This window comes from Marmota flaviventris, chromosome 6, assembly GCF_047511675.1.
Source record: "Marmota flaviventris isolate mMarFla1 chromosome 6, mMarFla1.hap1, whole genome shotgun sequence".
NCBI lineage: Eukaryota > Metazoa > Chordata > Mammalia > Rodentia > Sciuridae > Marmota > Marmota flaviventris.
The window spans coordinates 16,601,160-16,617,534 of NC_092503.1; the positions used below are offsets into that span (position 1 = coordinate 16,601,160).

Sequence of the window (16,375 nt, forward strand, 5' to 3'; positions counted from 1 at the left end):
TCTTTACTTTGCATTTTTAAAAAGAGGAGAAATAATTAATGTCTGAACAACTTTATTCTGCCTACTACAGGCAGCTAGATATTTCTAAGCCTATGATATATTCATTGTACTCTAATCAAACTCATCCATTCATGATACTAAGCTTAACGAAAAGAACAGTTAACAGTATAAATAAAAGTGAATAAAATGGAAGAAATTTAGTGGTATAAAATTCAGGTTGAGATTTCCATTTGATTGCATATAAAAAATTAATGTTCTGTATCAACCCAACCACAGAAGAGAAAATGGAGTCTCAAGGAGAACGAGTACCTTGCTGTGGTCTCAAGTCTCCCTGCCAAGAAGAGAAGCCAGGATAGGAATCTGCTGAGTAAAGCAACTATCCTCTTCAGTAGACCATATGGTCTTTGTTGTTCTAACTATAAGCTTATAGTTAATGGATAAAATACGACCTTGTCGTCACTTGGGAGTTAAGAACTAGTGCTTTTGAACAACTTAGGGAATAAAGAAGGACATAAAAAAATGTAGTAGTGGCCAAACACAGTATCACACACTTGTAACTTAGCAACTTGGTGAGATCCTGTCTCAAAATAAAAAATAAAAAGGGGCTGGGAATGTGGCTCAGTGTTTAAGCACCCTTGGGTTCAATCCCTGGTACCAAAAAAAAGAAAAAAAGAAAAAAAAAAAAAAACTAGGCATGCAGGGGCATTAGCTCAGTAGCTAGGCATGTATCATCACATCTAGCTAAAAAGTAAAAATGTTTTTAATGATACAAAATAGCAAGTATTACATGGAGTAAAGACAAGTTATACCTACTCAGGTCACATTGCTAAAATATGTCAATATGAGTTGCACAGACCCAGAATCAATCAATCAATCAATCTCTCTCTCTCTCACACACAAAGTCAATATGAGTGATGGGTTAGAAAAATTAAGATAAAATATCTGTAGGGTAAATAACATTAGCACTATATTTACAACCACAAGACAAGGGCACACTTTAATTTCATGATATTAATAGATTCATTAACTGATCTGAGCCTTGTTTTTAACTAGTTTAAGTAAGTGGGGGGAAAAAAATCAGACCTATGCCTTCATAAAGTTTTGAGCTGGGCAAAGTTTTAATGTAATTATAACCAAGAGCTACACTTTTTTTTTTTCTTCAAAAACAGTTTATTTTAGAGTGAGAACATGTCACTACTACTTTTAAATCCTGGTGTATTCAAGGCAAGTAGTCTTGATACAGGATATAATCAAATCATGATGTACTTCAGTGATTTTTATACTGAGTCACAAACAATATAAAGACACATTGTATTGAATACAAAAATAAGTGTTAAGTTCTTGAGCTTTTAAATTAGAATTTCATAAAGTGCTTTTCATAAAGTCATATATTAATTAAGTGGATATAATTTCCTTATTAAAGGCACCTTGAATTTAATTGGCACATGGCATTGATTCACCTTTTTTTTTTCTTTTTGGTAATTTCAAAGTCTCTTCACATGTCTTCTCATACACTTTGCTTAAATTTTCTTTAATTCATTTGAACAGCAAGCCCTTTTATAAATAATGTGAACTTTATAAAGGTCAATTTTAAGGCAGTCTTAGGAGTTTGGCAATTTTGCTATGCATAAACTGATTCTTAACGATTTTTAAAAACAATTATATTGAAGTGGCAAATTTGGAAACAATATAGTAATTCAGAGTCCATGATTTGAGATGGTATTTTAAATACATGTTTTATCTTCAAGGTGTTCTGTTGTTTTCTCAGAGCCATCTGGATATAAATTGATGGTTGCCACAGGTAAAACATTCACTTTATCCATCTGAAGAATCGCTCTGAAATATAAGATGATTAATTATTATCAAAGATAAAAATAGTTCCTCCACCAATAGTTTGTGTGAGATAAGGCTAGCTACTTCAAGGTTATAATTACCTGTGGTTAAATGCTTTGCTTCTGACATTTTTATAATTGTTATACAAACTCTTAAGCCCAAAATTCATTTTTACCAAACTGACTTAGGTAATAGAAAGGAATACAGGGATTGGGTGTGGCAGTACACACCTGTAATCTCAGCAATCCCAGAGGCTAAGATAGGAGGATCACAAGTTCAAGTCCAGCCTCAGCAACTTAGAGGCCCTACATGTCTTTTTTTAATTTTTTAAAAATATTTTTTAGTTGACACAATACATTTATTTATTTGTTTGTTTGTTTATTTATTTATAGGTGGTGCTGAGGATCAAACCCAGGGTTGTCGCATGTGCGAGGCAAGCACTCTACCTCTGAGCCACAACCCCAGCCCTGAGGCCCTACGCGTATTAAAATAAAAAATGAAAATGGCCGGATGTAGCTTATTGGTAAAATGCCCCATGGGCCTCTGCATCTGGCCCATAAAAAGAACAATGAAAGAAGAAAAAGTTGCCCTAAGCAACTAGCAAAGATCTTATTAAAAGATCACAGTAACTAGGCATGGTATTACACAGGCTATCATGGCAGCAACTCAGGAAGCACAGCAGGAGGATCATAAGCTTTAGACCATCCTGGGCCACTTAGCAAGACCCTATGCCAAAATAAAATTTTAAAAATGGGTGGGGATGGAGCTCTGTGATAAGAGTACTTGCTTAGCATGTACAAGGTCCTGGATTCACTCCCCAGTACAGTGGGGGGGAAAACTGAGGAGGAAAGCTCTCAACCTTTTAGTATCTTGCCAGTCTGAAATTAACTACATTTTAAACTGATACTTTGGGATTGAAAATATACAGTGAATTCCTCTTGCTGATTTCTGACCTTATACACTGCACTTTCTCCATTATAAGCATACGTTTCCTTTCTCTCCCTACCAAGTTCTTAGAGCTTGTCTTATTCACATTTGAGTTTCTCAAAGTATTTTGATCACGATATTTTAATTTTACTAAAGTTGGAAATTAGAAAAAAGTATTCTTCCCCCCTCCCACTTCTCTTTCCCTCCTTATTTTTATATTTCTTCTCTAAACTAAATATAACCCATATTTTAATAACTAAAAATACTGTTTCAAAAACAAATACTTACTTGTATTTAGAAACTGGGAAAAGCACCTTTAAGATGGTTATGACCCCAGCTGCTCCTAGAATTCCAACCACCATGACGTTCAAAAACATAAAGAACACTGGGAAAACACTGCTCCAGAACTTACACAGATCTTTTCTGAACTTTTCCATCCACTGACACATTACCTGGAAAATGAGTTTTAATTAGATATAAAAGTTCCACAAACTTAAAATGATTGTGGTAATGGTTACATGACTGTCAAAACGAAATGTATTTTTAGGGCTGAGGGTATAGTTCAATGGTAGAGTACTTATTCACACACTTGAGGCTCTGTGTTCAATCCCCAGCACTACAAAAAAAAAAAAAAAAAAACAAAAAACAAAAAACTAACGGTATATTTTAAACAGGTGCATTTTATTCTAAAATGTACCTTAATAAGTTATTTACAAACTTAAAAAATTATGTTCCAGAAATATAGAGCCAGAAATGTTAGTATCCTTTAAGATTATTTATACTGTAGTCTTAACTACACATCAAATGCAAAAAAAAAAAACGTAATATAATGAACTGTTTCAAGTAATTGGAAGACAAGAAAGAGAAAGACAAACTTAATAGCTTTTAGAACAGGTGGGAGGTTCATTGTGTACAAAATATTTCTTGACAAGCAAGAAAAGAACCTAAAGTGGGCACTAATGGCATGAGATATGAAGACAGTCTGTTCTGGTGCTGACCTGCTGCAGGGGTTGGGGTTAGATAGGGTGAGGGTATCACAGACCAAACTGCCAAAGTGACCTAGATTTCTCCATCAACTCCAAATAAGCAATTCTGTTCTTCTCTTCTATGTAGGCTAACCACAGACTTTTCTCATTTAAATGGAAATTATTTGGGGCAAGGGGGCTAACTAATAGGAAGAGATACCTGCATATTTCTGAACTGTATCCTAGTCAGCAGTATACATGTCAGGATAATGAGTACTTAGTAGGTGCCAATACATAAATATTTATACATAATATCCATCTTATTTTACCCTTACAACTTAATGAAATACTTCACACTACTTTAGAGATTAAGCACAAATAATGAAACAGGTTACAAAGGTTAAGAATTTGCTACACAACTAGTAAATGGCAGGCCAGGTTTCAAACTAGGCAACCTGAATCCAGAAAGTATACTTTTAACCACCTGTGCTTAATCATCATACAAGATCCTGGGGGCACAAATGTATCTGTGTGTATATAAAGTAATAGCTGTAGAATAAAAAGAAATAGAAATATGAGAATTCTGGAACTGGGAATTCTCAACCAAATGAAATTCAGTGCCTTAATAATCATGATATGACTACATTAGTATTAAATGAAGCTTAAAGAATAAAATAGGAATACCTAAAAATATCACCAAGTCCATTATTAACAATGTTCCATAGTTCTGATCTTCATGGTTTCTTCCTCATTTTAAATATTACTACTTTTTTCACAACAGCCATAAAGGTTGGTAACACCAAAGGCTCAATTTACCTTATATGAGGATGGAGGCTCTGCTCTGAGAGGAGTTTCAGGTAATTTTCCAGGTAAAGCATTTTCATCTATAGTGGTTTCCACATTCCTGAGAAGATACTGGCTGGTGGTCTGCAGTGAACTAACACTTTCCACTGAGGAAGAACAAAGTTACCAAAATGCTAGCAACATACTTGAGTCTCTTCTAAAAGTCATAAGATTATTATGCCAATAACATTTAGGTATTATGCCACATTCAGGATAGTAAGTACATACCTTTTACAATGGGAGAAAAAAATAAAAACATTTTATTCCCCGATTTAAGCACCAGAAGGGCAACACTTAGGCACTTAGAAGAAGTTATAATTTAGTCACATACAAAGTATAAATTTAATAATTCTATAGCCTACAGTGGAAAATGAATACTTCTTCCTTTAAATGAACATTTACAATATTATATTTTTGATAAGTACCCAGAGTAAGAATGGGCAATTACTGAAAATTGTCACCACACCAGCAGCACTGATCACATTCTACTAAGGCTCAAAATAAGATTCCTAAAGTCCTTAAATGGACATACATACTAATACATGTTATGAGACTTCTGTGGTGCTGGGAATCAAACCCAGGGCCTCATGCGTGCAAGGCAAGTGCTCTACCACTGGGCTACACCCCAGCCCCTTAAAGATTTTTTTAAAGAAGCTTATTTCCAAACATATTAAACACATATGGCAGCTTTTACAAGTAATATAAAGAGTCCAAAGTTCAAGAGTATATAATATAGCTACTAACTAAAGAAATAGTTTCCTTAATATGTTAAATTATGGCCTTTAAATACCTTTTTTGGAGAGGTTGGGAAGGGTAAATAAATTGTCACTGTCTCGGGAAATAGAGTATAACATGCTTTCTTCCAAAGGAAGGGTGTAGTTTGAATGTCTGAGTACTCCCTGGTTCTTAACTAAAATATCAATTTCGGTAACTTCCTTCTGTTGAGCCTATGAAAGAAAAAAATAAGTACCTGTATTTTAAATACTGGCCTAGAACCATGAGAACTTAAAAAGTCAATTTTCCTCCCTGATTTCTATAATTAAAAAACTTGACTTATTCAGACAATTATTTCTTATACCCTCCCACTCCCACTTTGGAGCATTTAATTTGCAATTTGAATCATATTCCTGTCTGCTTTAGCATTCACACAATCCCAGTTCCATTCAATTTATACATAGACTTAGTAAAAGGAAATGGTAGCTGAACTATGAACCAAATTCAATCTCTTCACTTAACTTTTTGTTTAATGATATTTATAACAATTAAGTGATATGACATACAAATAAGCAAATTTAAAAAAAAAAAACTGTTCATGGACCTTTATTAATTTATTTATATGTGGTGCTGAGAATTGAACCCAGTGCGCCTCACACATGCTAGGCAAGTGCTCTACCACTGAGCCACAACCCCAGCCCCAAATAAGCAAATTTTAAAAAATTAATATACTTAAAATGCTAAAATAATAAAAATGCTAACTGATTAGATACAGGCAATGTTAGGGTAGCTTCTTCCTTATCAAGTTAGAAAGAAATAATTGAACACATGCATACCTAGCACAAATTGAAATCTTAACAATTCCCAGTTAACAAGCATACTATCTTACTTGTTTTCCATCAATCTCTACTACCTCTTCTTGAATGACAATTAGTTGCAAACTGGAACCCGATGTCATAGGCCACTCATGAACTAAAATCCTTACACTGACAATTCCAAAATATTCCTTTTCCTCCAAATTTTCCAGATTTTCATTCTTCACTATAAAAAAAAGTAGTGACAACTTTGAGCAAAGATTGCCACCAAATTTGTTATTGAATTTGTTTATTCTGATGACATTTACACGAAACAATACCATTGAAAACCATTTTCATTGGCTTCTTCATCCCTGACCTTAAGACTATTTCAGATTTATAAAAACAAAGACAACTTGACAACCCTGACAAGGGCTTATGCTTGTTTGAAAAGGGGAGATGCTTGGCAGTCTTTTAATTTTATAAGAAATGCTACACCAGCAACATCTTTCCTATCCATTTTATACAGGTTGGTAGTGAGGAGCCAAAAGAGTGTAACTATGGACAAAGCAGGCCACAAGACAGTCAATCCCATGGTTTAGCAAAATAAGCACATACATTCATCCACAAAACCCAGTGATAGAAGAGGCGCAACATAAGTCCCCCCGCCCCCCAAATTCTTTCCTCAATAAGTGATTTGTTACTGTTGGAGAGGGCAGGAAGGGGGAAAAGAATGGGACAAGCCTAGTAAAGGACAGGTAGGGTAGGTACTAGCTATGTTCCTCTTTAGGTAGGAATATACTCCTACCCCCAACCCCAACCCCAAATGAAATGGGGTAGAGTAGTTGCAGGTATTTATGGAGCCAGTGGCTCTTCTATTAAATTAGAAAGTGCTATAGAAAAAGATAAAGCAACACACCCAATGATACCACCACAAAAGGAGCATTTAGTTGTTGTCCTTCAAATAATCTCAGGATTTATCAAACAGGAACCTAATGGATATCTGAATGCAGACCTAGCAGTTTAAACTGATTTCTTGCCTTTATAGAGGTATTCCTTTTGTCTAGAATATCCCTATATCTAATTCACTAACCACCCAGAATCATAATGGCTACCTAGTTATTCCCCTATAGTCTCTCCCCCTCTAAACCATTCATGCAACATTGCCTGATTTACCTTACTATAACAGTTTTAATTATATTCCTTGCTCAAACACTGTCAATGGCATCCCCATGAATTTTCTGGTACTTCTCTGACTGGTCTTCCTTCAGGCTTCTATTTGGGGCTGGGCTCCCTCTCTAGCCTTCCTAATCCCCACTCGCAATATCCTTGGACACTTGTAACTGTAAAATGCCCCCTTTTCATGATTCATCTCAGTGCACTTTTGTTTCTGTTTTGTTTTTTGCTTTGTTTTGAGGTTCTGAGGTCAAACCCAGGGCCTTTTACGTACTAGTCCTGTGTTCTACCACTGAACTATACAGGCCTAGTCCCTTACATTTCTTTTCTTTCCTTTTTTTTTTTTTTTTTTTTGGTACTGGGGATTGAATTCAGGGGCCCTCAACCACTGAGCCACATCCCCAGCCCTATTTTGAATTTAATTTAGAGATAGGGTCTCACTGGATTGCTTAGCGCCTTGCTTTTGCCGAGGCTGGATTTGAATTCATGATCCTCCTGCTGACTCAGCCTCCCAAGCCACTGGGATTACAGGCATGTGCCACAGCACCCAGCTTCATTTTTTTTTTTTTGAGAATTTTAATATTTATTATTTTTTTTTTTAGTTTTCGGCAGACACAACATCTTTGTTTGTATGTGGTGCTGAGGATCGAACCCGGGCCGCATGCATGCCAGGCGAGTGCGCTACCACTTGAGCCACATTCCCAGCCCTTCATTTTTCTCTTGAGACAGGGTATCACTATGCTGCCTAGGCTGGCTTTGAACTCCTAGGCTCAAGTAATTCTCCCACCTCAGCCTCTCAAATGCTGGGACTACCGGTGTGTATCACCACACCTGTTTCCATGTCAGTGTTTCTAACTGTTAACTCACTGATTGCCCTTACAGCCTTGTTAGCATTTCTGTATGCCCAAAGCCTAAGGCACAAGAGGGAGTCAGAAAATGCAGTCATACAAAAACATCACAATGGATACTCTTCAGCCCCCAAATCTGATACCCCTACTATAAATTAAAACTAAATTAAAAACAGAAGCCCTTCACATTCTGACTTCCTCACTGTGGCAGCCAACTTTCAAAAATGGCCCTCAAAGATGCTTGCCTTTGCATGACTCCCTCTCTCTGGGTAAGGGATAGGATTAGTCACTTGTTTCTGACAAACAGCACAGCACAAGAGATAATTTACATTCCTTTTTTCATTTGAATAATATGGTCTATTCCAATGTAATATATTTGCTTATCTTTAAACAATTAAAAAATTTAAAAGGTTAAAAAGAAAAATGTTCTACTGACATAAGGGTAGAAGAAACTGACAATTATATCAACAGTTCATTTTCTCCAATCGTGGAAAGTGATTCTCCAAGATTTCAGCTTTTGCTATCCTACCTCAGTATATGCATGCTTATACTGATGACCCTCCCAGAAATGCAGTCCCATCAATGCCAATCTCATGAAAGAAAATGGTCGACATCCCATCAGTAACCAATATAAAGCACACAGTTTTAAGCACATTGGTATTGTATATTAGAGAAATGATGTGTATTATTGCTTTAAAATGGACATGTATAACATCCAAGAATCTTATTATTTAGTATTATTAAAAACAGAATACTTTGGAAATGATTTAGTAGTACTCACCTATCAAAGTCTGACAGCTTATTCGGGTTACACCACTATTTACAGGTAAGTCATTTACATATACCTGTCCACTCTCATAGGTTATGTTAAGAACAACCTTAAAATAAAGCAGCATATACATTAATTCCAGTGGTTTATAAATTACAAACTCTTCATGTCAAAAATACATTGTCTAACTAAATTACATGTAGAGGTGCTATGGTTTACATGTTGTTTGTCCTAAGAAATCATGTGTTAGAGGGTTGGTCAGTGTTGTGGTGTTGAGGTGGCAAGACTTTTAAGATATGGGTCAACTTGGAAGTCCATAAGTTGCTGAAAGCATGTCCTCAGAAGGAACTGTGAGACTCCAGACTCTCTTTGGCTTCCTATCTGGCAATGTGATCTTTCACTCCCACATGTGCTCTTGCCACTATGGTACCATCTGCCACAAGGTGTTCCAAGCTGACTCCAGCAATAAGCCCTTGAATTTCCCTAACTGTTAATTAAACTGCTAAATAGACCTCTTTCTTTATAAAGTAGCCTAGCTCAGGTATTTTGTTATAGCAACAGAAAATGAACAAATAGAATAAAAGTAAAATCCACTGCATTTCATTTGGCTAAATTATATATTAAAAACATAATGAAAAAGAAACAAACCTGTTCTTTAGATACCTCCCCATCATCTTTCAGGGTAGTTACATTAATTTTGATGCCATCCTGCAAAACAAATATAAATAGACAGGTATTCATTTCACAAATTATTTTTATTGTATCATCCCTTATAAGAGCATGAAAAGAATATTTTAAAAAACCATTGCTGGGTACAGTGAAATACATTGGTAGTCCCAGTAATTTGGGAGTCTGAGGCAGGAGGACCACAAGTTCAAGGCCAGCCACAGTAGCTTAGTGAGACCCTGTCTCAAAATAAAAAAAAAATAAGGATCTGAAGATGTATTTCAGTGGTAGAATGCCTCTGGGTTCAATCCCCAGTACTGGAAATAAATAAATAAATAAATAAATAACCTCAAAAGAACAAAAAAATTATATTTTATTATAGACTTTTTATGACTTGATTACAATTCCAATTTTGAAATAATCTATATGCTTTTTCCATTGTGAAATATATTACATACATGAGAATATAAATGTCATGTAGAGTTTAAAAAGATTAGTCCCCATGTAACTACTACCTAGGTTAAAATCTAGAATATTACTCATGCTTTAGAAGTCCCTGCATGAAGCTGTCAAAGCCCCCTCCTCTCCTCAGAGGGAATCTCTTTTATTCCCTCCACATTTTTATTGATGCATTATAATTATCTATAATGGAGCACTATTTCCAGGTTAATTAATTCCTGCTTCATCATAGTTTTGGTAGAATGCCTCTTGGTTCAATCCCCAGCTTCATCATAGTTTTACTATCTGTATATCTCTAATAACATATTACCTAGTTTCATCTGTTTCTAAGCTTTATATAAATGGAATATTTTATGTATTCTTCCAAAATTTGTTTCTTCTATTTAAAATTGTTGATGCATGCTATGTGCAGTGATGCACACCTGTAATCTTCAGGCTAAGACAGGAAGATCACAAGTTTGAGAGCAGAATGGGCCACTTGGCAAAACTCTTTGTCAAAATAAAAATTTTTAAAAAGGGGGCTAGGCTGTAGTTCAGTGGCAGAGTGCTCTTGGGTCAAATCCCCAGTACCACACACACACAAAAATTGTTGACGCACACAGCTATAGTCACTAATTACACTACTTTATGCACCATTCCCACTGTAGGATTAACAAATTATTTAATTATTCCACTATTCATGGACACTTGTGTTGTTTTCAACTTAATTTTGATTTTACAAACGAAGGTGCTCTGGCCATTCTTGAGTGTGACTCTTGGACAAGTATATACAGTGTACATTTTATTGCCTATATTAAGGTATGATCAAAAGCATTCTACCCAAATATTAAGTTTACTGATGGCATGCTTTCTGTAGAAAAGAAGCACTATTTCACAAAGTACTATCACTGACCACCGGAACTACAATCTGTGCTTTATTTCCTAAGTTTTCACACAAGACATTGTTATCATAGAACAAAACAATACATTCCTCTCAAATATGGTTATCCTTGGGTTGTATTCTTAATTTAAAAATAGAAAATTTACTCATAAACATAAAAAACAAGTATTTCTTGGTTTGCGAGTATCCCTAATACCTTATATTTATACACAGTCATGTTCCACATAATGTTTCAGCAAACAAGAGACTACATATGACAGTGGCCCCATACAAATGTATCATCTATTGATGGCATAGCTGTCCTTGTGTAAGTATGTTCTATACCACTCATACAACATCAAAATCATCTAAGGTTACATTTCTCAAAACATATTCCCATGTGACATAGCTACAATTTCCAACAGAAGAGAGAATAAGACTGACATGATTTCATGAGGTTGGCTGACTCCAGGGACAATTTGTGGAGAAGGATTCATACCACATAAGGCCCAATCATATGTTTAAGCCCACTTTGGTGCACTTCCCAACTACTCTAGGAACCAAGGAAGCTCTGCAACCAGTAATTCCTCAGAACCAGTTTGGTTCTTCCTAGTCCACCTTGATCTAGAGTAAGCTTCAGTTAGAATCAATGAAAACTCTAAAACATATCACTCAATAAGCCATCCAGTTGGTGGGTACATTGTTTTTTGTTTTTTTTTTAAAGTTGCTCAAGACAATACAATGATCTTGACATATCATATTTGATTCAAATAGGGTATGAATTCTCATTTTTCCACGTATACAGATTGCAGGATAACATTGGTTATACATCCATGTGTATACATATAGCAATCCTAGTGTCAGTTGTATTCTGCTGCCCTCCCTATCCCCCCTCCCCTCCCCTCCCCTCCCATCACTATTCTCTACCCATTCTACTCTGACACTTACCTCTCTCTCTTTTTTTTCTTCCCTTCCCTCTCACACCGTCATATATGTATTTTGTGAACCCATGAGGGTTTCCTTCCATCTTCCATGCAACTCCCTTCTCCCTCCCTTTCCCTTCCTCCTCTTTTCCTTGTTTCATGGTAATTTTCTTCTCATGCTCTTCCTTCCTACTCTGTTTTGAGTCACCTCCCTTATATCAGAGAAGACATTCGGCATTTGTTTTTTAGGGATTGGCTGACTTCACTTAGCATAATTTGCTTTAGTGCCATCCATTTCCCTGCAAATGCCATGATTTTGTTATTTTTTAATGCTGAGTAATATTCCATTGTGTCACAATATCCTCAAAAAAAAAAAAATAAAATATTTGGGAATCAACCTAACAAAAGAGGTGAAAGACCTTTTCAATGAAAACTACGGAACACTAAAGAGGGAAATAGAAGAAGATCTTAGAAGATGGAAAGATATACCTTGCTCATGGTTAGGCAGAATTAATATCATTAAAATGGCCATACTACCAAAAGTACTCTATAGGTTTAATGCAATGCCAATCAAAATCCCAATGGCATTCCTCGAAGAAATAGAAAAAGCAATCATGAAATTCATCTGGAGAAATAAAAGACCCAGAATAGCTAAAGTAATTCTAAGCAGGAAGAGTGAAACAGGTGGTATAGCGATACCAGATTTCAAACTATACTATTGAGCAATAGTAACAAAAACAGCATGGTACTGGTACCAAAATAGGCAGGTAGACCAATGGTACAGAATAGAGGACACAGAGACCAATCAACAAAATTACAACTACCTTATATTAGACAAAGGTGCTAAAAGCATGCAATGGAGAAAGGACAGCATCTTCTACATTGTTTTTTTAATCCAAAGTCCAATTAAAAGTTCCTCTTACCAAACTACAAAAGCTGTTTCTAACTGCCTAGAGAGAATCTCCAATAACAGAACAAAATAGAAACCATTTTCAGCTTCTGCCTTTCAGCAGCAAATCTATACTACAACATTGTTAGTCATTTACTGAACATAAACCTACTGCTTGCTTAGTAAAATACAGGGTTTATAAAAGACAATTAATAGACCAAACACACTGTATTTTCCAGAGACTCAAGTTTAATTAATTCTTTTGGGGTACTGGGAGTGTAGCTAAGTAGTAAAGTGCACACTTAGCATGTGCAAGGCCCTGGGTTTAATCCCCAGCACCAATAAAATAAAATAAATTCTTTTAGATCCTTCTCAATGACTTCAGTGCAGAAGGGAATTTCATTCTTTACTGCCTCCTAAAACTAAGTTCAAAACTCACATTTCTTGTTCTAAAAACCTCTGATTGAACTGGAAGTTCAGACTTGTAAGCCATGGTTGTGTATGCCTAGAAAGTAGATGTCAAAACTGAAGTTTCTCCCCACCCATTTTCAGATCTTTACTCACTGTCTGCCTATCTGGGACACAACTGGCTTCCTAAAGAAAAAGAGAATCAACTGTTGGTTTAAATTAAGTCTGGGAGAAATATATAAAACAAGTACCCATTCAAAATATATTATTATCTAAAAATCTCTGGAAACCAAGTTAACATTAGAAGAATGTACTACAGCCAGGCACAGTGGATTTGCCTGTAATCCCAGCAATTTGGGAGGCTGAGGCAGGAGGCTCTCAGGTTCAAAGCCAACCTCAACAATTTAGCAAAGCCTTAAGCAATTTGGCAAGATCCTGTCTCTAAAAATAAAAAAGAGCTGAGAATGTGACTCAGTGGGTAAGCTCCCCTGGGTTCAATTCTTAGTACCAAAAAAGAAAAAGGAAAAAAAAAAAGAATGTACTACAAAAGCTTTAAATATTTTGCAGTCTGACAAATGCATACACATGAAAGTGAAAATGCTTAGAATACAGTAAATGTGAGTCCTTGCAGGAAGACAGGAAAAATTTTCTTGACTTCAACCAGTTGTCTTAAATTTATATCAGGCTGGATATAAGGATGGACAGATGAACAAGTATGTAACAAAGTAAGTTCAGAAAAATGTTAATATTAGTAGTCTATAAGTAAAATCTGGCACCCTCTAATGGCACATGGCTACATAAATTACTTAAAATTAAATAAAAAATTTAAAAGCCAGTCCTTCATTTACATTGGCCACATTTCAAGTGCTCAGTGACCACAACTATAGCTACTACAATGGTGGGAAAATTAACAATCACTGCACAAAGTTCTACTGAAGAGCACTTATCTGACATGGAGGACCACTGTAAAATTCTTTCAAGTTTTCTGTACATTTTTTTCTTTTTCTTTCTTTCTTTTTTGTTTTGGTACCAGAGACTGAACTCAGGGGCATTTGATCACTGAACCACATCTCCAGCCCTTTTTTGTATTTTATTTAGAGACAGGGTCTCACTGAGTTGCTTAGCACCTGGCTTTTGCTGAGGCTGGCTTTGAACTGATGTTCCTCCTGCCTCAGCCTAAAGAGCCCCTGGGATTACAGGTGTGCGCCACTACACCCAGCGAAAATTTTCAACTTTGAAAAAGAACTTGGATGAATCGATTTCAGCATCTCATGTTTCTATCCCAACTAATGAGACTGTCTTTCTAGCTATTCTGCATTAATTTAGTTTATGAAATTCCGAGTTTAGATTTGAACTTTCCAAAAGTGGAATGAAAATCTAAGAAGGGAGAACTGAAATGGTGAAATCACTAACACCCAAGCCACAGTGCAGTGTACTTAACCTTTCAGCTAAACTCTTTTTTTCTCAGATTTTCAGACAGACCCAAATGTGTTTTGGGTTGATAAATAACAACGATACATCTTTATAGATGAAAAAGGGAGAAACAAAGTCATTATCTCCCTAACTTTAAAATTATTTCATTTTTTTTTGGTTTCTTGGTGCTTGTCCATGGCATTTCTATTTTTAATTATATGCAACTGTAACACACAAATAATTTCACATAAAAGTGGTCCTTATGAGCTCTCAATGTTGTGGCTCTCTGGAATGTGCCAGCAGAACTAAAACAGACATCCTCGTCATTTTTGTACCAGGGACATAAAAGTTTGTTGTTGTTGTTTTTAAGTGACATTTTGTCAGTCACCTCTGTATTTATTTTACTCAAGTCCAGACTTGAGTAAGATGTACTTCCCTAGTTTCTTTTCTTTCTGGGAAAAATTGTATTTTAAAATCTTCAAACTTTTCCTGACTATACAACTGAAAAAAGGCCAATATCACGGCTGCTTTGTAATACAATGATGCAAAGGTTCTCACGGGTTCAGGGTCTCCTAACACACAGTGGGCCCCGCCCCCGGCCACACCTGAAGGAGCACTATTAACACATCGGACAAAACGAGGAGTCAGGTCTTCAGCCTCTCCTTTTCTCTAACCCCTCAGCCTGGGAAGGAACTCCTTCCCCACCGCCAGCCGAGGAAATACACTAAGAAATACACTAAGCGGGTAACTTTCACATTTCCCGAACACAAACACTGCCGGGCTAGGACTGCTCTAGCCCAGGAAGGCGCCACAACAAAACCCTGAGGTCAAGGGTGATCGCGCACTTTAGACAGAAAAGCTCCAGCAGGAGGAGCAACTGTTTGGACTGCTCTAAGAATCTCGAAGCTTTGCGGCCCGAGACTCGGCCACACATTAAGGTGTCCCAATTGGTTCCTTCTCTCTCTCTCTCTCTCGCCTCCGGCTCCCCACCATTCCATTTCCCACGGTGCTTCCCCTCACCCTTCCTTTTGGGTCGAACCACAGCCCCAGCTCCCCGGCGCGAGGTGAGGGGAGTCGCTGGAGCGACCTGGCCTCCCCGCAGGTCTGACTCGAAGAACGGACAGCCGCACCCGCCGTGTCCTACCCGTGGGGCTCCGGACAGCTCCGGCGGAGGCTCCCGGGCATTCGTCGTCAGCCACCCGAAGGCAGGCAACGCCAGGAGGAGCAGCAGTCGGAGGGCGAGCCGTGCAGGGGGAGCACCATCCATCTTGCACAACCCGGGATTCGGGCTGGGAGGGCGCCGTAGACCTTCCGGGGGCGGGGTCAGAGGGGCGGGGCAGGCCTGCCCCCCAGGCGACTGCGCACGCGCTGGGAGCTGCCACTACCCTGCCCGCGCGGAGGATCAAACTGTGCACGCGCGCTGCAGCTCCACCAAGGGATCAAGTCAAGTTTGGGGAAGACCCGGTTATTTCACCGCGGCTGAGCTTTGAATAGGGGTTCCAACCTAAATAAGTGCAAGCACTTTCGTTGCCATTACTTTTTAATTGACAATAAACAATTTTACTATTTTGTATGAACCATTCATACAAAATAGTAAAATTGTTTATGTACTTTATATACATATGCACATGCATCTGCAAAATGAAAACAATGATAACACTTCAGGACACTTATGCATCAAAAGTAAAAAGTTTCACATTTAAAAGGGAAATTTTTGTTAAATGGGTAGTTCCCATCCTTGGCTGCATGTGGGAATCTCCGGGGCAGTTTTTGAAAGTACTGGGGTCTCTCTGGGCTCCCAAGTTTCTGAGCTAGGTGCGAATTCCAGGAAGACAGTAACCAAAGTACAAAGCTAGTTGAAGAAGACCCTCAGTTGAGGCCTGTTGGCT

At 37.2% G+C, this 16,375-nt stretch overlaps 1 protein-coding gene and 1 non-coding gene across 2 annotated transcripts; both read right to left on the minus strand.

The window, feature by feature from the left end:
• Positions 1-993: 993 nt before the first annotated feature.
• On the minus strand, positions 994-15,800 carry Ginm1 (glycosylated integral membrane protein 1). Its single transcript, XM_027939535.2, has 8 exons — positions 15,631-15,800; positions 9,518-9,577; positions 8,882-8,978; positions 6,172-6,323; positions 5,359-5,515; positions 4,542-4,675; positions 3,049-3,212; positions 994-1,836 (listed from the first exon to the last, which is right to left on the minus strand). The coding sequence occupies exons 1-8, from the start codon at positions 15,751-15,753 to the stop codon at positions 1,725-1,727; spliced, it is 999 nt and encodes a 332-aa protein (XP_027795336.1). The 5' UTR covers positions 15,754-15,800; the 3' UTR covers positions 994-1,724.
• Positions 5,125-5,196, minus strand: Trnaa-ugc (transfer RNA alanine (anticodon UGC)). The gene has a single exon. It is a non-coding gene; the product is annotated as a tRNA-Ala (tRNA).
• Positions 15,801-16,375: the final 575 nt, after the last annotated feature.